The sequence below is a fragment of the Eubalaena glacialis genome, chromosome 1 (assembly GCF_028564815.1).
Source record: "Eubalaena glacialis isolate mEubGla1 chromosome 1, mEubGla1.1.hap2.+ XY, whole genome shotgun sequence".
In the NCBI taxonomy this organism is placed as follows: domain Eukaryota; kingdom Metazoa; phylum Chordata; class Mammalia; order Artiodactyla; family Balaenidae; genus Eubalaena; species Eubalaena glacialis.
The window spans coordinates 39,884,286-39,909,187 of NC_083716.1; the positions used below are offsets into that span (position 1 = coordinate 39,884,286).

The following is a 24,902-nucleotide window of genomic DNA, read 5'->3' on the forward strand; positions in this document are numbered from 1 at the left end:
TTTTTTGCATATACTAGATATGCAGAGTGCCTTTTTATGTTTATTTTCAAAGATTTTAAAGAACATTAAAACTTTTGTTCTTGGAATTTGGAATGCTTCTTTGGACTGATTAGCAATTTGCCTGCCTCCACTGTAATTACTCTCCTTGAGTATGAAAGCAGGTCTGTGGAGGAGTGTAAATTTGGACCTAAGAATTGCTTAAGGAGGAATGTTTCACTTTCTCATACTTAGAATTAGTTTGGCCCAAGAGTTTGAAGCCAGTATGAATTATATTCACATTCATACTTTTCATGAGATGAATATATGTAAAACTATGATCTGGCTATTTATTTTAACTTAGACAATTTTTTCTTGCATTTTTCTATTTAATGAAAACGAAATAAAGAAGTATTAAAATACCAGCTTACCCTTCCCCCTCCCCGTATCCTCAAGTTCATTCTCTAGTAGGAGAGAGTGGCATGGACATATATACACTACCAAATGTAAAACAGATAGCTAGTGGGAAGCAGCCGCATAGCACAGGGAGATCAGCTCAGTGCTTTCTGACCACCTAGAGAGGTGGGAGGGAGGGAGACGCAAGAGGGAAGAGATATGGGGATATATGTATATGTATAACTGATTTACTTTGTTATAAAGCAGAAACTAACACACCATTGTAAAGCAATTATACTCCAATAAAGATGTTAAAAAAAAAGTATTAAAATAGAGTGGAAATACAAAGAGTACAGCAGTTCCCAAACTTAGTTGTACACTTGAATCAGCTAAGATCTTTAAAAACAAACAAACAAACAAACTGATGTCCAGCTCTCCGATCCCAAGACATTCTGATGTAGTTGGTATGAGGTGTGACCTTGGCATTGGCAGTTTGAAAAGCTCTCCAGGTATTTCTAATGTGCAGTCAAGTCTGGGAAACACTGTCCTCGGAAATATGAAAAACAAAACAAAGCTGAAAGCATGAGGCCTTTCAGAGTTTCAGCTGTAACCTTGAGGCCTTTGATAGCAGATTGGAGTTAATAGAACTGAAAGGTTACAAGGACTCTTAATTGTTGGAATTTACCTGATTTTCATTGGAATCTGGCCTGATTTGGGGTCACAGAATTCCATTCAAGAGTTGACAAAGTTTTCTATGCTTTGGTGTTTATGTCTTCCCTTTAGTCTTGCAGAATTTTACAAAAGCCAAGGGAAATGGAAATCTAGTACTGTAGGTCTTAAACCACTAATGAGACTGGAGTGGTAGTAATGGGTATTTTGTGTTTGGACTTTCATTATTTCTGTTTTGAACAAAAAGCCATCATTTATAAGTATGGAAAGAAAGCAGTGCCTTCTACTCCCCAGTTTTTGTAGCCCCCTCACCTCAGATGTTCTAGAGAAGAGACCCAAAACTCTAGGAGATTTTGATAAATAACACCCTTGCTGAATATCTGAAAAATTGGCTTCTAATAATAATCAGTGATGGATATAAAGTTCTCCTGTGATAACTTCAAAACCAAAGGACTCACATATGGTAAAGCTGTCTGATACTTATTGAAAGTAAAAGGAAGAGAAGGCGGTGGATTTCTTGGCAGATTTAGTATAAGTGGGTTAGATAGTCCAAGGCTGAACCCAAGTTAATAACTGTCTCTGAATGCTGGATGGTGGGCTGGGTGCTACAAAAACATCATAGAAATGAGAGTAAATCTTCACTCCTCCCTTTGAAATGACTTTTCAGCCAATTTGCTGAATAGCAAAAAGTATCATAAATGATATGCTGTAGATTTGATTTATTTTTTATGATATTGGAGATGAGCAAAATGAGATTGAGATGAAAATAAATCAATATGGACAAGTCAAAATGTTTAAAATGAGAAAAAGTCATTTCAAGTTGGCATGACTATTATGTTGTGGGCATCCTTAGGAAGTGTAGGAGTTCTAGGGAAAAAGAGGTGTGGGCTAATGAGTTTAATAAAGGATGGGCCTGGATTTGTTTTAACAATAGCTGTAACATATCACATCAATTTCCTAGTCCCCAGGGGCTGCAGGGGACGAGAAGATCCTGACCTATGATAAATTGACTGGATGGAATTTTCAGACTGAAATGATGCTGACTCCATTAAACCTTGGATAGTCTCTCACGAGGTCCAGGCTGTGAACATGCCTCATGCAGTGGGCAATGGGAAATGTGCTTGGAAAAGCATCTCCTACTGTCCCTCTGCCTTTTGTGACTTTGTGTATTACAAAAGCAGCTGTGAGCCAGGGGTTAAGACTCTGGAATTACTTGGCCCCCTTGGTTGTTACTGGTCTGCTTAGCCCCTGAACTCTTGCTGGCTAAAAGATCTCTCTCCATTCTGTCAGGGTTTGTAAACATACTCCCAAAACATTCAGGAACCTTGGAAGAACAACTTTTGGGGGCAATGGCTCTTTAGCTTCCTGATAGATAAATGGCTCCTTAACATTGGATTTCATTAGAAATAAAGTTCTCATATCATGGTTCTACAATTAGTATCAATGTAAGCTGTACAGTCTCAGGAAAGGCATCACTCTGGGACAAGTGTTACTTGTGATCATTAGGGGACCGAGTTAGGTGTATTTCTTCTAGATTGAGTTTTGTGTGTTTTATTCTTAAAAGAAAGATGTCTTCAGAAGGTTCCATATCCATCCCCTTGGGCAGTCACTGCAAAAGTGGGGTAGACCTCATACGTTGCATATGCTGCTAAGTCTTGTCCTAAGGTCACCGCTTGCTTGAGCTGGGCTGCAGACACAGATGCAGTTGCATTAGGGACAGCATAGCCTGGAGGAGAAGGCAGAGGAAACTTCATGAAAGGGATTCGGATTTGCTTCCTTTTGGTTTATTGTCTTTAGGAAAGATGAAAATTTAACATATTGCTTAAAGCCAAAAGTTAACGTGTACGTTTTAAAAGGTGCCCTCAGGGGATGTAATATCTGGCCTCCTTGATTAGGGAGGAGTGTTCCTCCAAGTGGGGTCAACCATTTATATCAGAATCGTTTCACTCTTAGAAAACTGGCAACATGGGGGATAGATTCCAAGAAACAGAAACTTGACAGGATGCTGAGCTGATTAAAGTTTGACGTTCAGAACTTTTTCAGAGGGTCTCAGAACTTGTAAGGGAGGGGAGGCAGTTGATGGGTTGGCAAGGAGATCGGGGTGGGCCCTGTGGGTCTGTTTCTGCTGCATCCCCACCCTCACCTAAACAGAATATTAAAAACCATTGCCTTTACCCAGGGAGGGTTGTAGGGACTGGGTAGACCAATAGGAGAAATAGTTAAAGTTTTAGCATATTTCTATATAGCACCATAAAAGCAAATACCTAGGGTGTCCACATTTTGGTCTAAATGGATAGGACAAAAAAATACCTCACCCCACCATCGAGCTGTCTTTGATGTATGCAGAGGTCTTAGTGCTTGTCCTCACTGTCAGAGAACTAAGGGGTTTGAGTGATAAGGAAATACTCATGTGCTTTTGTATTACTATCATGTCTAGCTGATTCATACGTTTGAAGAAAAGAGCGTAATAGCTATTATCTAAAAGCAGTATTTCCCTGTTAATGTTTTAGACCCAAACCTGGTTATTTCTGAGATGATCCCCAAATTGTGAAAGGTGATGAGAAAAAGGGAAAAAATATACTTAAGCAGCAAATGGGGACCTGATTTAAAAAAAAAGAAAGAAAACAAGCCCATTTGGTTTATGTGTTGTGGAAGTCTGCCCAAACCCAGGCACATCGATTTCTTTCTGGTGGCTTCTCAGGAAGTGGTGGTGGGAAGCTGGCTGGACTATTTGTAAAAAAATTGAATCCACTCCTTGGCTCGTGCACTTTGGGCAGTAATGCTGACTAATGTGCTAGTGAAGTTTGGTACATTTTCCAAGGATATGAGAAATATGTTAACAATTACTTTCATAATTTTGGAAACAGTATTTCTAAAGTAAGTAAGTAAAATATACGTGTATGTGCGTGTGTAGCATAGGTTTTATCTTTAGGGATTTTGAAAAGAAAATTGAATTTTCTTTTTCAATTTGGCTAATTTCTAAAGTACAAGAGCATTTGTGTTTTAAATAGATTCTTCCCTTGGAGCCTATTATTCTTTGCTTGACTCCATAGCAAGTTATAAAAGATCTTCTCAAATTCTTAGGCATTCCCAAGGAAATTCTCATGCTCTAAATAATTTTTTATTTCTTGTAGGAGCAAATAAAAGTGAGGATAAGATAAAACATTTTTGGGCAAAAAGCAAATCCTTTCCAATGTGAAAACAAACTTTAAAATTCTCCTGGCATTGGCTCATTTATTTTTATAGTACATTAATTTGGTGTCTTTGGGGTACAGCTTTCTTCAAGACAGGAACTTAACTTTCTGCAAGAACTGAGAAGCCTGGCACAAGTCCCCAGAATATGGATGTGTCAACACCCTGTTGTATGGAAAGCAAGCACGACGCCGATGGCTGCAGCACAGCCCAGGAGGGACCTGGCCCTCGGCAGTGGCAGCTGTTGCCTTGATAACCTCGAAGAGGTGCATCACACATCTTCTCCACGTTCTAAGAACAAAGCTGGAATTGAGGTCACATTTGTGTGGGAAGCATGATTAGTTTCGGCTTCACTTGCCAGAATGGAGGCCACATTTGCAAGTTTTGAGAAATAAAAGGAAATGAGAGCCAGCTCAGGTGTTATGGATGTGAGGTATATAGCAGTTCTCCTACCTACACGGGACCAATATATGAATTAATCAATTGATAGGAATGTCTTATTTCTAGGTCTAGTCAGAACTCTCTGATTTGGGCTTATGGGAGGAGGTATGCCAACACAATGACAAGTCAGAATGATAGATTTCTTCGAAAGACCTAAACTTTTATTACTAAGAAAGAGTGGAGTTGCTCAAACTAACTACTGAGGGAAAATTTCCAAAAGAAATTTCTTGTCCTCTTTAATCTCTAGAGGATTCATTTTTAACTATTAGCATTTGTTGTGGGTACATAATAAATGGGGAAAAGTCTTTTAAATGTGACCCTCAAGACATGTTGATCTACAAATAGGCTTTACTTTAAGTAATCAGCATATGCCCCAGACCTAAATTATAGAACAGATAAAATGAGCCTGATTAGCCACTTATTGAAATGGTCTCTCTCTTTTTCTTTTTCTCCATCTCTCTCTCTCTCTCTCTCACACACACACACACACATAGAGTTTTTGTCTTAAAATAATTTTAAAAAATCTGATCTACACGTTTCTTTCAGAAAGCAAAGCAATACCAGTAAGAATTGAGTAGAACTGAAGATTAGAATTGGGGAGGGAGTCCATGGATTGCTTAAAAGCTGATTGGCCTCGGCCAAATGACTTAATCTTTCTATTGGGGGTACTTGGTTTCTTCATCTGTACAATGTGCATGATGATAGAACCTGTCTCTTGTGGTGTCACGAGCGTTCCTGAGATAAGTCAGTGCCTGGCACATAGTAAGAGTTCAAATAAACATCATCCATGAATGTAGCAGTAGTAGTTCTAAACTCTCTTACTAAAAGTAAAAACCCAAACAAACCAGACGCAGAGAGATTGATTCATTCAAGGTCACACAGCTGCTTATAGCTGAGCTGAGACTAGACCCCCCCCCCCCCCCCCCCCCCCGCTCTGCTGCCCAGCTCAATTCTCTTGCCTTGTACTTTAATGGTTCACTCATCGGGCAAATTCTTTTTGGTCACAGGTGGTGTAAATCAGATTTATTGTAGTTGCAGTTCACAGATAACTCTGTGAGTCCATGGTCCCAAAGAGGGTCTCCCAAACACTCTCTGCAGGGTGCAACTTCTGGCATTATTTTTCCATACCTGGAAATGCGGTAGCAGAAGCGGCAACAGCAGCTGCGGTCTGGGCATCGGCTCCATCGGTGGGGATGCCCAGGCTCTGCAGGGTGTACTCGGCTGCATATGTCTTTGCTTCATCCACATAGGCACTTAGCTTCGGGGGTGTGAAAGGGTGGCTGCAAAGCAAAGTCAGTCAGGGTGTGCATTTTAAACTTATGTAGCTGAGACAGGTGAAAACCTAAGGCGCTGTTCACTTTTTTGATCGGATAATGGAATTTTGCGTGGGGACTTATCACTCTCTTTGCTTTTAAAGCTTCCAGATATACATGCATGTCGGAACATTTGTGAATGGATCTAGAACATCGGTGGACGATGACATTCCTGGAGCGTACTTGAAACTCATTATAAGTTCTTTCTAATGTACGTGTGAAACACGATGGTTCCTAAAACGTGTAGAAATGCAGGCTCAAGGTAAAATTGAGAAGGTGATAACCACTAAGAGAGAGGTTATAGCTTTGGTTCAAAACTTAAATGGCAGGGCATGGTGTTGTTAGGTATAAAAGGGCAGTTTCGTATGGTTCAACCCAAATACTACACAGATAAAAGGATGGGCTGTAGTTTTCATTTCTATTACACGTAACATCTGCAGTTTTCCATTGGTTGATGAGAGTACACAGTCTTCATTATCTATATGAAATTTAGGGGCTTTGAGATGCTAGTCTCATAGCTGTCACATATATCCCAAATACACATCTCAACGTTTGCACTGAATGAAAAATGAGTAGGTTGTAGACTTGAATATTTATCTTATTTAGATAGTGATAAAATACACTTAATTTATAAGACTCTTATTCTAAAATCAAAATGATTAGGAATTTGGAGAAGTTACACACATGACAGGATTCTGGCTGGACAGGGCAGGAATAGTTATTTTGTATAAGAAGAGTTGTCTTTGATCTTGTCCAATGGCAGAGTGCAGCTGATATACAGGTTGTCCCCAGTTATTTTTCTGACAAACTTCTTCTAATATCTACAAGAGCAAAACAAACAAACAAACAAAAAAGTGACTTCCCTTCCAAATATCACATTTGCATTATTTCTCTAACTTTCAGGTTTTTAAACTTGACTCTTCAGAGTTTAAGCAAATATAAGAAGATATAAAATGCCACATGGTTTAATGACTCATAAAATTTAAGATGAACTCAAGTTGAACTCCATTTAAAATGTTATGTCTATTAATTCATGAAAATCATTTTCACACCATTTATTCTAATATGCTTTTAGTTTAGTCCATTAGCTCTAACGTTTTACCAATAGTTTAATTTACGATTTGTTTGGTATATTTATTCCATTTTTTAAAAAACTGATATTCCAGCACTGTGTAGCTGGATTTACTCATTATTACCCTGAATCCTTCTGTTTATAATGGTTTAGAGAAAATAACCTAAGGATTTATTCCTATTTCATGTCATTTGTCATAGGGTTTTAAGTTTACATTTTCATAAAAATAGAGTTAAAAATTTTAATGGGTTAGTATTTATTGATGAACATGAATAGATGGGTGCTGATAGTTGCAATGTCTTTGTTTGGCAAAACACCACTTCTGGCTATTTTTATAATGATATGATTTTTGGAATCTTCCGTCATGTTTTTTTCTTCTGTCATTACTCCAAACCAAATCTTGCCTAAAGGCACATATTTTCTTCATGCCGAAGCCATTTTTTGTGGCCCACAAGCCCTGATGCTCCCATTGGTCAGCAGATTCAGTAAACTGTGCAAAACAGGGTGTAAGTCCTAAAAAATAACTCTTGGGACAGAACAGTTCCCAGGTTGAGCCTGTGGAATTTCTTATCTCATTTGCTCTAACGCTTATCCAGCTGCAATAGCATGACATTTTCCAGTTTATTGAATTTATAGATTGCTCCTATCTCCTCTATTAACTGTTGCTTCTTAATACTCTTAGTTTTGTAGCATCTCTTGTCATCTACAAACTGTTCTCTAAGGTTCCTGGGCAATAGTCAGTTACTTGAGCTGGCAGATATTCTGCCTGCTTGTTTATGCCCATTGTGCAAACACATGTAAAGGATTCCAGCTCTAACTCCTGACTCTGCAGGGCAGCCTGCTCTTCTTGTTGGAAGTTCATAACTCCACCATGGAGTTGTCCAGGCTCCACCTATGCTGGTTAGGGGTGGCATGGTCCTTAATTTCTAAGCCGCAGTGGCAGAAATTCAGAGACAAATTAATTAAGAAAAACTTTCATTAGTTGATAGAGATAGTTACTCATATGTTACTATATAATTTTTTTTTGTAAATTTATTTATTTTATTTATTTATTTTTGGCCACGTTGGGTCTTCGTTGCTGCGTGTGGGCTTTCTCTAGTTGTGGTGAGCCGGGGCTACTCTTTGAGGTGTGCAGGCTTCTCATTGCGGTGGCTTCTCTTGTTGCGGGGCACGGGCTCTAGGCACGTGGGCTTCAGTAGTTGTGGCTCACAGGCTCTAGAGTGCAGGCTCAGTAGTTGTGGCGCACGGGCTTAGTTGCTCTGTGGCATGTGGGATCTTCCCCGACCAGGGCTCAAACCCGTGTCCCCTGCATTGGCAGGCGGATTCTTAACCACTGTGCCACCAGGGAAGCCCCCATATATTACTATAGAGCATGACCAATTTCTAACCTGGATTTAATATAAAACCAGAGATCATTACTCATGCTATGGCAGTTCTTAGAACTATTACCCAGAATTTATGACAATGATTATTTTTTATTTTCTAAAAATACTTCTGGGTATCCTAGTACTTTAATTAGGTTGCTTATTTTAGGTTTTAACCCAAGATAGATTGGATTGACTAGCTTTTGTGTTTTCTGAGCAAAGCTCCATCATGGCACTTACTAGATTTTATTGTAATTATTATGTGTCAGGATCCTCTCACTGGATTGCCATATGATTTTTGATGGCAAGGGTTGTGTTACATTCACTTTTCCATCCCCAGCACCTAGCACAATACTTGGTGCATAATGTGTGCCCGGTTTTTGAACACACACATGATTACTATTTACCACTCTGATAGGCATCCTTTAAAAAAAAATTGTATGGGGAGGGCTAGCAGAAACTGTAGATGAGCTAATTTATATGTATAAGAAAGCCATTAATACACCAAAAACAAACAAAAAAACCCACTCAAGATGAGATTTTTGAAAATCAAGTTTTCTACTTGATTGCAATCATAAGGCTACTCCCATAAATTTGGGGCTTGTACCTTTGGGGTGGGAGTTGGGAATTTTCCTTTAGGATATACAAACTGTCACTCTAAACAACTGGATATTGATTATTCAGCCAAAGTGTCTCTGCAGAGAGTCCAGCATGGACTGCACATCCACAGGGGACAGTGTAAGGGTTAACACAGATCCTGTTTTGTTTTATTTTTAACCCTGTTGTTCAGTTTCCATACTGGAACAACTTTTATAACTTTTAATTTTCCGATAATAAAATCATAGCCTCATGCAGAAACGTGGAAACTTAGAACTGTGAAATGAAAGCAAAAAATTTACCTTACTGTTACTGTCCAAATACAGTCATTGTAGATGACTTGATTCAATATGGCTGATGGCATCTTATAGTTAATATGAGTAATGATACACCAGAGATAGCACAGTGTTTTCTCTTAGACACAGTGCTTCCAAGAAAAGATGTTCTAAATGATCTATTCATTCCCTGTCATGAGTGCTCTTCATTTGCCAACCAGCCTTGCTTCATTTTATTCTCATTTAAGGTATTGGTTGATAATTCTTGGTAGTGCTCAGGATCCTTGCATTTCAGTGGAAGATTACTTAAGATGTCAAATTTCATAATTTAAAATAAAAAGAGTCTAAAAATGAAACAATTGTACTCAACACCCACTTTTCTCTCACAGTACATTATGTTGATTGGCCACTGTATCTATTTAATAAAACAAAACAAGACAACAGCTGAAGTAGGGATCAAGTCAAATCCTTTGATGAATGGTGAATGATGGTCTTTGGTCCAACGTATATAAACTATCCAAGCTATCTGTGGAATAACATTACCTACCTGTGGAGCAAGTTTAATTCCTTGGGGTTTTAAAGTGACAGGATTCATTGGGGTGAGCTCCATCCCAGGCAAAAGATCATAGAGTTTGTCTTCTCTCTTGTCTCCTTTGACCTGGTATCCTCGACCCAGGCCTGTGTAAGCCAAATAGCCACGGCCGCCCAGTCCTCTCACTCCCGCAGCCCCTACAGGTACATTCATGTAAATTTCTAGGAATGTAAGAAGGCATTAAACCGAATCAAACCACCAGAAAATCACCCTGAATCTTACTGTAATGGAAAAGTTAGCCCAAGTCACATTGATTATTTCCCTGAAGACGGATAGAAAACTCCAGGATTCTAATGTAATGAAACTCAACATAAGATAGGGTTCACCACAGGTGTCTTTTTTTTTTTTTTTTTAACTGTCTGTGGAAGAAAGCAATACTATCAAAGCTATGGATAAGTACACGTGCAACTTTAAAACTTTGGTACAGAGAAATTTTGCAATTTCTCTCTTCAGTTAACCTTTCGTTGACGTTTTTCTGTAGACTAACAAATGTTGGGAAGGTATTTATTAAAACATCCCAGCATAATATGACCACATGTATCAAAATAAGTCTTGCCTTTTTGTCTTTGATCAGTAAATTAGAAATGAATTCTAGTTTCCCTAATATTCTATTCGTGATGGCCTGCTGGAAAACCAACATTTAGAAAATGTGTTTTAAAACTCACCATTTTCTCTCTTATAGTCTATCAATGTGAGGCTTAAATTTCCATTGAGTTTCATTAATAGATTCCTTTTGATTTTTTGTTTTGCCACATTGCTACTTTGATTTCCTATTGGTGGCATAAAGAGATAAAAAATTAAATTGATTACCCTTCATCCATGAATATCATTCATTGATTCCTTTCTTGTTATAAGACAGGTATTTTTTCCCTTGGAGTGAAGTTTGTTTTTTTCCTACATTACAACTGGTTGACAACTTATACTTAATGTAGGGATTGTTTAATGATGTGATTTTAGATTATAAATGTACAATGTTTTAATGACATAATTGTCAAACCTATAGACAGATTATCCTGAAGGAAATCCTGAAGATTTCTTTTACATTACAATTTTGGGTGGAGTGATTGTATTATGAGTATGGAAATTTTAAGGCTGTTGAAGGCTAGAGTTCCTAGGATGGTCAATTCAGTTCTCCTGAAAAATAGTAAAACACAGTAAGATAATTGTTTCCACAGTAATCTGGACATGCCCCTTTGCTTCTAGTCAAACCCGAGAATAGAATTAAGTACACAGTTTGCTGTTGAATTGCTCAGACTGGTGTCATATTTGGCAGACAGATCTGAGATTCTGTAGGCATTGGTTCCTAGCAGAACCACTCTGAAGGATCCCATTAGGCAGAGACAAAACAAGTTTCTTGAAAATAAAACATGCTTTCCTTATCTTTTACATTTTTTGAAATAACTGAGCTCAGAAAACTGCTTGAACATTTGGAATTCTCACAGGATTCAGCAGGAAAAATGTGTTGTTTGGCAGTAAGATTGAGGTCGCGTTTATTTTTTGTTTGTTTTTTATTTTTCTATTTGGACTTTACTATTTGTTTCCCGATATCCTGGAGAAACAGGTTGATTTCCTTAGTAATGTGGCTTTTTAGAAGGCATAGCACATATTTCTTGGGGGAGGTCAGATGAGAGCATTTCATATATCTGTTAGAATATATTTATGATAAATTGTGATTTATATATGATGTGATGGCACTGACTCACCATCCAATACACATGTGTCTTGATATCTGAGGTAACTGGTTTCCACTGAACCATACTGCTCTCAGCTGGAAGTTTTGTAATGAGTCACATATGACTTCAATATGGTAGTACAGTGGTAAGGAAGAAACTGATAATTGTGGACCCGAGTTTTAGTTTGTACACATTTTACGGGCCATGCGAAGATCAAATGTGTACATTAGACTCATTTATACTGTGTTCCGACCAAGTTTTTTCAATAACCAGTTGTAATGTGAAAAAAGATTCATATGGAAGGAAAACTATTGATATAATATTTGATTTTCAATAAACAGTTTTCCAGTTCTTGTCTCCCAGTGGACCCATCCAATTTGTCTAAGGCTGTTGCAATACAAAGCATTTGAAATCGCAGAGTTTTTTTCTAAGGCAAGAGCTGATTAATGTTACCTCTAACAGAAGGGGCTCTGATAATGGCCCTGTTGCCAAGATGTCCTTTGGTGGCTGGGAAATGAAGGCTAGGAATCGCTGTGTAGGCCTGGGGGGCATAGAAGACAGGAGCTCCAAGGTAGGCTGTGGTGGGATCATAAACATGGCCCAAGGAGTAGGTGTACTCTCCCTGAAGCATGGTGCCCCTTCCACCTGTTCCTCGGGTGTACCTAACATAACTATCCTTGTCCACTGGTTTGGCTAGGGTCACTTCGATGGGGGACCCATCCAGCACCTGTTTTAGACAGCAAGGAAAAAGCAACGTGAAAAGATATGAAGACAACCAGGTGTGGCTGAGCCCTAGTAACACGTCTGCTTCTAAGTGTTAGTCTAGTTGCTGCTGTATTTACTGACTGTTTCACTTATATGTGTGAATGAAAAATATTGCCTCTCCTATCAGTAAACAAAGGATGTTGCAGCCATCGAGCCATCACATTACATACTCCCCCAACGGTGATCCTGAGGAAACTCAGGATGAGAAAACACAGGATACTGGCCCCAGAGCGCTGAGGTGCATATCAAAGGAATGATTTCAATGAGCACAGACTTTTGCATCTTCCTATACATAGAAAGTGCTAAATTCCTTAACTTGAGATATCTGGCTTTCTTTAACTAACAGTAATCTTTCGATGTTCCAACTACCTGGTCTTTGTTGCAAAAACTCCTACATATCCTGGCTCTTCTCTTCCCTCTTCGGAGCAATCCCTTAGAGCTATCTGAGAGGCTGTCTCCTGGGCTTGAAGTCCTCAGAATATCCACAGAATAAAACGTAATTCTCAACTTTTAGATTGTGCAATTTTTTTCCATCGGCATATGTATCTTATCTTTTCATAGGTTCTTGTTTTGTATGCCAGCTGAGTTTTCCCTGAGTGGTTTGTTGGTAAATTGCATATAATCTATCAACAGGCTTGACAGTGAAAAGTTGGCCACTGTCTATCGACATATTAGTTACACATTTATTAAGTGAATACAGTTACTGAGACAGAGAATTATGTAATATTTATATGTGATATATATATTTTTAATTACCTATTTATATAATTATTCTAAGAAATTTTAGGTTAATTATGGATGGAATATAATCTCCAGTACCTAGCACAGTGTAATGAAGATGAAAGGAAACCAATAAAAGATCTTACCAATTGTTAACACCTTGGCATAGGCAGCATATCAGGCCTTTCCAGCTGCCAGCCAGGTACGTGTCTTACTCCTTGGTGCAGCTACGCAATAGGCGAATTTTTACTGGAAGAGAAGTGAGGCTTAAAAGTGGGGCCCTACTTAAGGAAGAGGAATCATTGAGGGTACTACATTGTCCCCTGTAGGTGCTTCCTTATGAAGCAACCTTTTGATCTGCAAAACAGCTGGGAACTAACAAACAGGGATGCCAGGGCAGTACTGAAGTTTCTCAAGTCAGGCACTACTTAAAACTTGTCCTCAAGAATTGTTGAAGTGGTTTTTTTCTGACACAAGTTTCTGACATTTTGTAACCAGATCCAGATATTGAAGATAATGGCTGTGTGTAGATCTACAAGTGTGACTTGCTTTTATGTGCTGCTTGCATACACAAGAGATAAAGATAGCTCTCAACAAATACTTGATAGATTGATGAATTTCTTATCAAAGGGACACGGTGTTTTGAGGAAACTGTTGGTGGCTTCTTTCAAATAAGAATGTCGTTTGTTATAAAGAAAAGAAATGATGTAAACTGTTCCTGCAAAAAATTCCCTTTCACAGCAGCTCATGATTTCATGAGTGATTCAGTGATTCCTGCATCACTGAAGTCTGCTGGACAAGATTTGTGCTTTATGGTCATCCTAATCATTTTGGTCAGCCTCTTGTTCCTAGTTACATGTATCTACCCTACTTTTTAGTAGCTGGAGTCAGTATCAAATATGTTAGATGGACCACACTGAGAGATAGAATTCAGCTCATATTCAACTCTGTTATATTGATGTTGATGTAATTAGAAGAAACAGACTTGGAGTATTAAAGTAATGGGGTGACCTTGGATGTAATTCTTTGTCTTCTGTCCTGTCTTGAGGAAGATAAGATACCCAGATAGGTCTCTGCTTATAGGAACTTCCATATCAGGAGATGTTTTTAATATTTTAACTGCAAAGTCAAATTTCTTACTGTAATAGATTTTGTTCTGCATTACTCTGCCCCTCTAACAGTGTTTTAAACCCAGTACTGTATTTCACTTATTTGGTTTAGACGTTTCAAGATCTAGGACAATATCTTATTAACCTGTATAGCCACAAGCCCAGCAAAATTTCTTTCATGTCGTAGACATTCACAAGTATTTACAGAATAAGTGAATAATCACGTGCAAACTTCAATTCATCACCTTTCTTTCCAAATAGGTTTCTCTTCTTGACTTCCCTATCAGCCTTCTTCTGGTCTCCTATATTGAAAACCTATAATGACTCATCTTTATTTCTCACTGCTATATACAATCAGTTGCTTGATCCTTTGAATTCACCCCCCCATAGACTTGTATAGAGCTCTCGCCTACATTCCATTCCTACCCTTATTCAAGCCCTTATTTCTTCCCATTTGAGTGACTCTAATAGTTTTTTAACTAGTTCCAATTACATCTCTCTCTCTACTCTATGAAACTTCAATTCTTAAGAGGTTGATTTCCCTAAATTGTTAACATGATCATTACTCCACTGCACAAAAAAAACTTCAAAGCCTCACCTTGTCTAATAAATTAAATATAAATATCCATATGTACACTTAAAAACCTTCATAGTTCCTAGGCAAACTTACTTTTGATTTTCCTATACCACATTATAGTTAAATATTATTATAATATTTAGTATATATATTTATAATTACACTGAATATGTATTTAACTACATAATACATGTATACATTGCTATAAAAATATCTAGCTCTAAATATATTAGCTGCAAAAATTGGAAACAATTTGAATACTTTTCCACTGTGATTATTCCAATGTAATTATTTAGCATTTAATTTATGATGATCCCTTCTCAGTAGGCATCATATATCCCTCAAGAATGTTTTCAAATTGAGAAACTAATCTACAAACTGTTTTCAAAGTAATAACATTGTTATGATAATAAATATAATCATCAATGAAGAAGAAATAATGTTTTGCTTCATAGACATGCATTTAAATATACATTAATTTTTGCGCTGCAGTTTTCTTTTTGTGTTTTTGGAGTCAGTACTTTCCCCCCCCTATCAGGATTCAAACACTTCTGTAGGCTCATAAGCCTAGGCCCCACTGTGTCTGAAGGGCCTGTGCTGGGAGACCATTTATTTGCCCTCCAGATCCACTTCCCACTGGTCTCCAGCCTCCCAGCTCCGGCAGGGTGTTCTGTATGGCATCTTCTTCAGGGCTCCTGGGCCTTCTGGATTATGATTGGATTTGGCCAATGGAGAGGCCTGGCAGGAGGTTGGAGGGAGAGAAAACAGTGAGTTCAAGCCATTTCTTCTCTTGGCTCCCTCTCTGAGAGGTCGCCTTGGCCTGGATGTGTCCACTGGCCAAAGGTCATTACTTTTCTCGGAGACCTGCCCTTTAGAATCCTGTCTCCTTTAGATTTCCTGTTCCTTCTATAGCCCCTTGTCCCCTCGGGTGCAGGAGTGGGTGAGCCCCAGGTTCCTGCACTGTCTCTTTTAATTCCCCTACCCCACACTCACATGTTTGTAATTAGTCCCTTTGCCAACTGTCTCCTATTAGGACTGACCGATGCAAGGTCCGGCAGGTGAAACAGCCCTATGTGCATTAGGTTCGTAGCAAAGCAATCTACTTTCACTGTTCTCCAATCATATCTTGCTCTTTCCAAACTCTGTGCCTCTGTCTGAGACTCCCTCTCCTTTTCCATGTTTTTTCTTTTGGAATTCTTCCCAACTTTCATGGCTTCTCTTAAATATTATCTTCTCATATCCATGAAGATTTTCTGATTCTTTATGACCCACTCCTCTTTCCTTTGCACATTCTCACCACTTCTTTTTATTTTTTTTTTAAACAAAACTTATCTGGCTGGACTTTGCAAAAGTTCTGCATACTTGTCTTAATCGTCCAGCTGACTTTTAGCCCTTTGATAAACATCTTTGGTTTGATCCTTTTTGTATCCCAAACATTATTTAGCATGATAAGTGGTCTACAAAAGCCTTTTAATGTTTATTGGAGTAATAAGTAAATATTATATTGGTTTCTATATACAAATCAGAAGTAAGGATATAGTATTTGAGTTTTCCCCAGACCTTACTCTTGGCAAGGTGAAGAGATTCCAAGGCTTCCAGAGTTTGGAAGATCAAACTCTGAGGGCAAAATGATAACCTTGACATCTTTTTAGATTATCAGCCTCCAAAATCCTGCACTACAAAGGTGATAGTTTCTTTGAAATAGAGAAAACTGGAATTGGGGAAAAACACCTCAGGATAATCCACTCCGACTCTCTCTTTCTAAAGAAATTGAGGGCCAATGACATGCCCAAATCAGCCAAAATTAGAGATAGAATTGGACATATGAGCCACATCTCCATTGTATTTTCCATCACTTCTCTTTTGTTCATCTTAGATGGATTGAGGCAGCCATGTCAGAGATGGAGGAAGGCTGAGTGAGAAGGACTTGCAGGACTGTTCCCTTGAATAAAACTTCCACACCAAACTTTGATGGAACCTGTACATATTTTTTCTTTGTCCTACATTACCTTCCCATTTAAAGCTTTCATAGCCTCCACCGCATCTTCTCTGTTAGTGAAGTGCACGAAAGCATAGTCTCGGATTTTCTTTACCCTCTCCACAGCACCTGGAAGCAGATTGAAAGTAGTCCCATTAGCAAACCTGAGATAGCACTGAACATGATATATTTAAGCATTTAGCTTCCAAGAATATTTTATCCTTTTTTTTTTTTTTTGGAGACTCTATTTAAGTAAGGAGGTCATTGAAAATATTTCCTGTGTCCAGGTTTAAAATTCTGCACATTCAACAGAAGATTTTTTTCTAATAATACTTATATTCTGCCTTATTATAATTAGTTGTGGATTTGTGTTTCCACTTCCTAGATTATAAGATCTTTGAGGGTAGGAACGGTATCTTGTTTTGTATATTATATAATATAAAAGATAGTAACTTATACATGGTAAAATATTGTTGAGTTGAACTCAATTATTGGTCATATTATAAATATATATTTAGGTAATTATCTCTTTAAATTTTATGGCTTTTTCCCCAGAAAAATACCTTGTCTCTTTTGATTTATATAATAAAAAGTGTTAGAGTTAGGAGAGACTTTAGTAATAATTTAATTTTTAATTCATTTTACCGTAATTTATTTATTTTTAACTTAATGATTTGGAATGTAAGGTTCTGATAAGGTATGCGAGATTTATGAGTTCACATAGCTAGGAACTAGAACTCAGATCTCCCATCTGCTTATCTCATACTCTCTTGATCAAAACAAACAAACAAAAAATAGTTTGTGAAAGAACATCTGAAAACCAAGATAGTTCCTTATGATGCTGTTCATAATATCTAAAAGTTGGAAGCACTGTAGATATCTACTAATTCTACCTTGAGGTACCTCTTTATAGAAGCATTCACACATATGCAAAAAGATCATGCATAGGGGTATTAATTACACCAGTCAGTTGAAATAGCAAAAATAAAACAATGTCCAATTTCATGAGAGTGATTAAATTTGGTATATTCTTATTAAATAACACTAAGGAGTCTTTAAAGAGAACACATAGGCCTATATATACATGGAAAGATTCAGAGCCTGTTGTTAAATTTAAAAATTTACAAAATAATACGTATAGTATCATAGCATTTATGTTTTTAAAAATCCCAACCAGCATACATGTGCACATGAATATGAATACACACACACACAGAAAGAGAGCTGGAAGGATAAAAATCAGACCATTAGGAGGGGTTACTTCAGGAATGGGGAGAAAAGTTGGGGAGAAGACAGGGGACTTTGATATTTTCATTTATATTCTCCAGTATTCTACAAATATTAACAAAGCTTATTTATATTATTCATGTAATAAAAAAATAACAAATCAAACTATCCTATTTTTATGTAGAGGGATTCTTGAATATGTTGATGGTAATGTGTAAAAATAAAGTTCTACTGAGGTGGTTGAGCTTTATATTTTACATTTTATTATGAAATGTTGCTTACTCAATTGTAAAAATAGAATTTTTGCCTAGAGTGAAGGTAAGATGGAAACTTGTTTGACATTAACCTGTTAGTTTAGCATGTAAATTACCCCCTTTTAGTTATAGTCTCTTGGGTGTATCTTGAGAGAACGGGTTTTCTTCTATCCTTAGTTTCCAGAGACAACCTAGGATGGGACCCCATGCCAGGGAGGATCAGAAGAGAGGAGAAGTCCTCCTTTTCCCCTCTCCCTGTCAAAGTTCAGTTATCTACCCTCTTAGGTTCAAGGTCACAAAGGCAATTAGGTTTCTACTCTATCATGTGGTTCAATGGCTATAAACTGTCTTCCTTTGCAATAATGGTAGGGTTCTAACGTAAGGATAATTTAAAAATATTGCAGTACTTCTCTTCTCTCACCCCTCATCATTCAACCCTTGACTTCTTATGATAGTGGTTGTACGGAGCAAAATGGTCTGGCTAAGCTGAAAATAAATAAAGGTATTTGAGACCATGAACCATGGGACATGTGATTAACCGAACTTCTAGCCTGGTCCCTTTATTCCTTCAGTGTCAAGTGGGGTAATTATTGTGACTTAACCTTATGGCTTATCTTGGTAATTAAGAAGTAAAAAGTGGGCCAATGAGGACCTCTACCTTTCCAGTGTTTGCCCCATTCATTCTCCAGTGCCATCCTCCATCCAGGCTCCACTGTTAGCTCCCAGAGGCATTTTGGTATTGTCTTTACCCTAGTTCCTACCTAGTGTTTTGTACACAGGGGCTGAAACCGAGTAGGGCCCTCTGGGGCCCCCAGGCACTGAAACCGAGTGGGACCTGGGCACAGAGGATGAGCAAATATTATCAGTCAATTCACACTCCAACTTCTATCATTCACATTAGTTAGGTGGCACTTCAGATGATAATGGATTTTGATGTTCTCAAATTCTGCTTGTAGATATTGAAATCAGCTTGCATTTTTGAACAGTAATGTCCAGCCACACATGCTTTTGGAAATCTTTTTTTTGCTTTAACTTTATTGTATTTATTTATTTATTTTTGGCTGTGTTGGGTCTTTGTTACTGTGCGCGGGCTTTCTCTAGTTGCGGTGAGCAGGGGCTACTCTTTGTTGCGGTGCACAGGCTTCTCACTGCAGTGGCTTTTCTTGTTGCGGAGCATGGGCTCTAGCTGCATGGGCTTCAGTAGTTGTGGCATGTGGGCTCAGTAGTTGTGGCTCACGGGCTCTAGAGCACAGGCTCAGTAGTGGTGGCGTGCGGGCTCAGTTGTGGCGTGTGGGCTCAGTAGTTGTGGCACGCAGGATCAGTAGTTGTGGCGCATGGGCTTAGTTGCTCCAAGGCATGTGGGATATTCCCAGACCAGGGATAGAAACCGTGTCCCCTGCATTGGCAGGCAGATTCTTAACCACTGTGCCACCAGGGAAGTCCTAGAAATCTTAAGATGTGAAAATTTAACCTCATAAAGCAGACAAATTAGAAAGTGAGAGTTTTTATCATAAAGCTGGTATTCTCTACAATAGTATTCAACATATGGCTTATTTTAATATGTTCCTTCTTTGTGCATAGGAATTTGTTTATTGATTGATCCTCATTTGGCAGAGGGTGAGGCAATAAAACACCAGTGGTCATCCGTAAGACTCATAATGCAGAGAACTGGAAAACAGTTACTCTGTTCATTACCAACTTGTCAGAGACACATCAATTACCTGAAGACAAACACATCCGCAATCCCAAGGGGAGACTTTCAGAGGGTCATGGTTCCCAAAGTGTGGTCCCCAGACCTGCAGTATCAGCTTCACCTAGAACTTAATGGAAATGCAAGTGCTTGGGCCCCACCCCAGACGTACTGAATGTGAAACTCAGGGGGCAGGGCCAGCAATCTGTTTTAACAAGCCCTCCAGGTGATTCTGAAGGTAAACCCCTTTAGGAAAATCAGATTTTATAGAGTGACTATAATTGGAATTTCAGCAGATACCCTTAGGCTACACTGGGGAGGAACATACATTTTCAGGCCCCAGTTTTTGTTCTGATTGTCATTTATTTCTCTGAGTACTGATATAATATTTTCAGGTTAATCAGGGTTAAAATAATACATTGATAAATATTTGCAGGGAATATTCAGGATCCTCCGAGGGATCCAAACTTTCAATAGAATTTTTAAAGAGTTATTTTTCTGTTTCTCAAATTTTTCTAGGTAAGTATAAACACATCCTTTCCACTGGAAAAGAAACTGGTTAGCTCTGACTTTTTTTTTCCCAATACAGCAGATGTCTGCTAGTAGCCCACCCTTTGCAATTCATTTTCTTTTGCAGAGTGCCAAGAAGCAGCCACACATCGTTATGGAGCCCTGAGAGTTGTCCCACCAGCCTGAGAGAGAGAGAGAGAGAGAGAGAGAGAGAGAGAGAGAGAGAAACACACCTGGCATTTATTATTTTCATTATAATTAAAAGGGCCTGGACACTTGTCTCTCTTCAACACACAGACTGGGAAAGCTGATAGCCAGTGACTGTGAAAGGAAGCAGCCTTTTAGTAGTTTCTCATTCCAGCCTTTCCCCCCTAAAAAGAGTAATTTTTTTTAACATCTTTATTGTAGTATAATTGCTTTACAATGTTGTGTTAGTTTCTGCTGTATAACAAAGTGAATCAGCTATATGTATACATATATCCCCATATCCCTTCCCTCTTGTGCCTCCCTCCCACCCTCCCTATCCCACCCCTCTAGGTGGTCACAAAGCACCGAGCTGATCTCCCTGTGCTATGCAGCTGCTTCCCACTAGCTATCTGTTTTACATCTGGTAGTGTATATATGTCCATGCCACTCTCTCAGTTTGTCCCAGTTTACCATTCCCCCATCCCCGGTGTCCTCAAGTCCATTCTCTACGTCTGTGTCTTTATTCCTGTCCTGTCCCTAGGTTCGTCAAATCTATTTTTTTTAGATTCCATATGTATGTGTTAGCATACAGTATTTGTTTTTCTCTTTCTGACTTACTTCAAGGAGTAATGTTTTAATTACATAAAAATAAGAAGTATTATTCACTATGGGAAGGAAGAAAATCAACTTAAAGTCATGGTGGAGCAATGCTTATACATTCACAGATCAGTTCTTATGCTCATAACTGCATCAACTTTCAGATCTCCAATTATACGTCACTTCTCCTAAACATGAGTCTTCTCTGAACCTCGGAGGTTAGGCTGCCATTGCTGTTATTCTTCTGGAGCATCTTAAACTCCTTCCACACACACACATCATACCTGTTAGCTCCTCCCACTGTGCCTGGCACCCATGAGCTACTGAAGCAATGACAGGTGAATGAATGAGTGAGTGAATGGAATAAGCACAGAGCACAGGGTCCTAGAGTTGTTAAGAACATGCTGTTAACCAGACCTGGATTCAAGTCCAGAATCTGCCACTTGCTGGTTGTATGCTGGTTGTATGACCCTGGGCAAGCTGCTTATCTGCTCTGGGTCCTGGTTTTCTTATCTTTAAAATAATGGAAGTAGTAAGGTACCCTACATCATAGGGTTGTTGAGCCACACCGTTATACTCAAGTAGCAGGGAAGGCAGAGTTCCTGAAGGCTGGAAAAAGACAAATCTCTGATGAATCTTTAAAAAGGGAGAAATGATAACCTTACTAATTACCTTTAGAATGAATTATCAATTTATTCTATTATAACTGACAGAGCAACCAGAGTTGGAAACAGGTAACATGACTATGTGAAGTGAATATCCTCAGGCAGTTTTAAGATGATGGCATCATGGCCCATGCTTATCAACAATCTAGAGAGTTACTGCCTGAGAAATTCTCATTTATGGAAAGATGTCACCATGGTGATAAACTTAGACTAATACGCTCCAAAGCATTCTAATACCACAAGATGATCTGCCAAAAAATGGGATCCATGGTCCCCAAATTGGGGAGTGAGTTATCCTACAACTCTTCTTTTGGAGACTTTCAAAGCAAATTTGAAGGTAAAGGACTCTGATAAGTCCCACAAGCAAACAGACCTTTAATTTTGCTGAATCTGGTGTTAACAAACTTATTTGACCATGGACCCCTTTTATCAGTAACATCTACTAACAGTTTATAAAATTAACGTTATGCAGAACTGGCTTTGGGAAATGCTTGTTTGGACATTGTTTCTTAAAATGCTTTACTTGTCTCAGTGTTGCAGTTTCTATATGAGAAAAAAAGAGATAGGGAGTCGATCTCATGGTTTAAAATTGATAATGAAAAGTATTGACAAAATGAACAGTAATTATTCTTCTCCACCTTCCTTTTTGCTTTCTCTTCACCCAAATTAGTTTCCTAGAACAAGTTGTCATCTCCTTACTTATGTACCTAAAGTCACAATCATATTCCATTAGACCAGCTGTTCTCAACTGGGGGCAATTTGCCCTCCCAGGCACAAAAATGTCTAGAGACATTTTTGGTTACAAAAATTACAAAATTATAAAAATGTCTAGAGACATTTTTTGTTATTACACCATGGACTGCACAGGACAGACCCCCACAGCCAAGAATTATCTGGCCAAAAATGTCAAGAATACTGAGGTTGAGAAACCTGCATTAGATCTATAGTTATGGCCATGCATTCATTAACACAGTTAATATTTATTGAGCATCTACTAAGTCCCAGGCACACAGACAGGAGCTGAGGAGACAATAGAAACAAAAAGAACTCATGGAATTTATAGTTTAATGAAGGAAATATGTATTCATTAAGTAATCACACAGAAACGTACAATTATAGTATCGATAAATGTTATAGGACCTTAGGTCCCTATTTTCTAATCCAAAGGTAGGAATATAGTTTTAATAGTCTATGCAATTATGAGAATAAGTGAAAGCTATCTTATTTAAAGATACAGGAAGTCATCACAAGCATAAGTGTTTTTAAAGTATGTTTTGAAAAAGTAATCTTGTCTGCTATGTCCTACCTGGTTTAATATTGTTGAATTCTTTCTCAATCATCTCTTCAGAGGTAGACAGCATTAGGTTTCTTACATATAGGATTTTCACGGAAGACATTGTGTCTTCATCAACTTCTACTTCTGGTTCTGCCCAGTCTACTGCGATAGGATGTCCCCATAACTGAATTCTTCCTGTTGAGAAGGATCACAAGTACGATTAATTATATAGAAATTAGGACATCATCTCAGTTCATATTAATGGACTTTTAAATTGAACCTTGAGGTCTTGATTGAGCAAGAAGACTAATATTAAAAGAGGTGATTATTGATTTTAAGAGACATTTCAAATAAGACCTGGCTAGAAGGGAGTTCTGTATGACAAGTGGCTTATTATAATGATAGGGTATAAACAGAACTAGAACGTGGTTTGAAATGGAACAGAAATGAGGCAGCAGTGGTCACGTTTGGGTCCTAGCTCTCACAGGGTGAAGGTAGTCATTGGAGATGGCAAAAAGGGAAGAAAGGAAAAGAATGGATTTGTGGCTCAGACATAGAGTCTGGCTTCCTGAAGCATTAGAAAGGTCATTAGGAAGTGTATTTGCTACGGTTGGAATCTGTGTGACTAGATGCCACCATTGAGCTGTCCAAAAATGGTGCATGTGAAGGGTGGGTAGGGCTCAGGTACCCCTAGTTTGTTTTCGGTCACTTACACTCTGTCAGAGCTCTGATCAACTATATTCCCTCTTAATTCTTGCTTTGTCAGAACATAGACAACTCAGAAATCTGGAGAAAAAGTTATTATTATTTTCCAAATTAAGACAAAGAGCAATGAAGAGTCTATGATGGGAAACTGAACTCATCTTGAAAGGGTAGCTGTTATCCATGACTACATATATATTTGTATTCCTATATAACTGCAATTTATTGAGTGTCCTGCACTCTACTGTGTGTTTCCCATATTCTCTCAGTTCCTTCTCACAGGAACTCTGTGGGGAGGGGAATGACTTTCCCAATTTTACAGAAGAGGAAATGAACTTTTGAGAGGATACCTTACCCAGATCTATTTCACTTCGCCACTGTTCCCTTTTGTTTTTGTTACTCAACCCCTGTACCCCTACACAGTACAGATCCATGTTGAAGTGATGAGAGGAGGGTGAGGGTCAACTCAATTTCTAAATTTGATTGGAAATGTTTATTTTTATTGGTTTTGGAACAAGTTATATCCTGGAAGCAATACAAAATGTGAGAGAACAAAATCAGAAATTCTCAGTATTGGTAAGGGTTTACTTGTTTAATTATTACACAAGAGGCAAATATTTTTAATCAAAATGCATCTTTTTATTCCTTGAAAAACAGTCAGTGAAAGCATCTGTGGCACTGACAGTCTAAAACTCAAACAAAGGATAGACGCATCCTAATGAGTTAGCAAATCCCGGTGAGTTAGCGGGAGGCTGGCTCCTGCTATCCCAGTTGGCTGGCTACCTTGTGCTGCCTTGCAGCCCAGAGGATAGTTTTCTCCATCACTCTCTTTTCCCCCTCCCTTCCAGTCCCCTTCTACATCTCCTTTCCTTTTTCTTCCATTCCCTTCCTTTCAATGCTTTACATAGACTTTGCTAAGGGTCTTATCCCAAAAACCCTAAGGCTCCCAGGTGACTCTGGTTTCTGTAGCTCAGTGGTTCTCAATCTTGGCCCCATAGTAGAAGAGCTTACAAAAATATGGGTTCCACTGGGTGTGCTGGACTCAGGTCCTTTCTACCTGCAAGAATAGACTGTTAAATTTTCAGA

The 24,902-nt window shown here is 38.4% G+C and overlaps 1 protein-coding gene across 1 annotated transcript in view; it reads right to left on the minus strand.

Annotated features, from left to right (window-relative positions):
- Window positions 1-2,615: 2,615 nt before the first annotated feature.
- A1CF (APOBEC1 complementation factor) overlaps window positions 2,616-24,902 on the minus strand; it is a 78,685-nt gene continuing 56,398 nt past the window's right edge. The window contains exons 6-12 of the mRNA XM_061195620.1: window positions 23,145-23,309; window positions 16,741-16,838; window positions 12,014-12,287; window positions 9,843-10,024; window positions 6,672-6,808; window positions 5,803-5,954; window positions 2,616-2,767 (exon numbers count right to left, since the gene is read on the minus strand). Coding sequence (XP_061051603.1) covers window positions 2,616-2,767; window positions 5,803-5,954; window positions 6,672-6,808; window positions 9,843-10,024; window positions 12,014-12,287; window positions 16,741-16,838; window positions 23,145-23,309 — 1,160 coding nt within the window. The remainder of the gene's footprint in view (window positions 2,768-5,802; window positions 5,955-6,671; window positions 6,809-9,842; window positions 10,025-12,013; window positions 12,288-16,740; window positions 16,839-23,144; window positions 23,310-24,902) is intronic.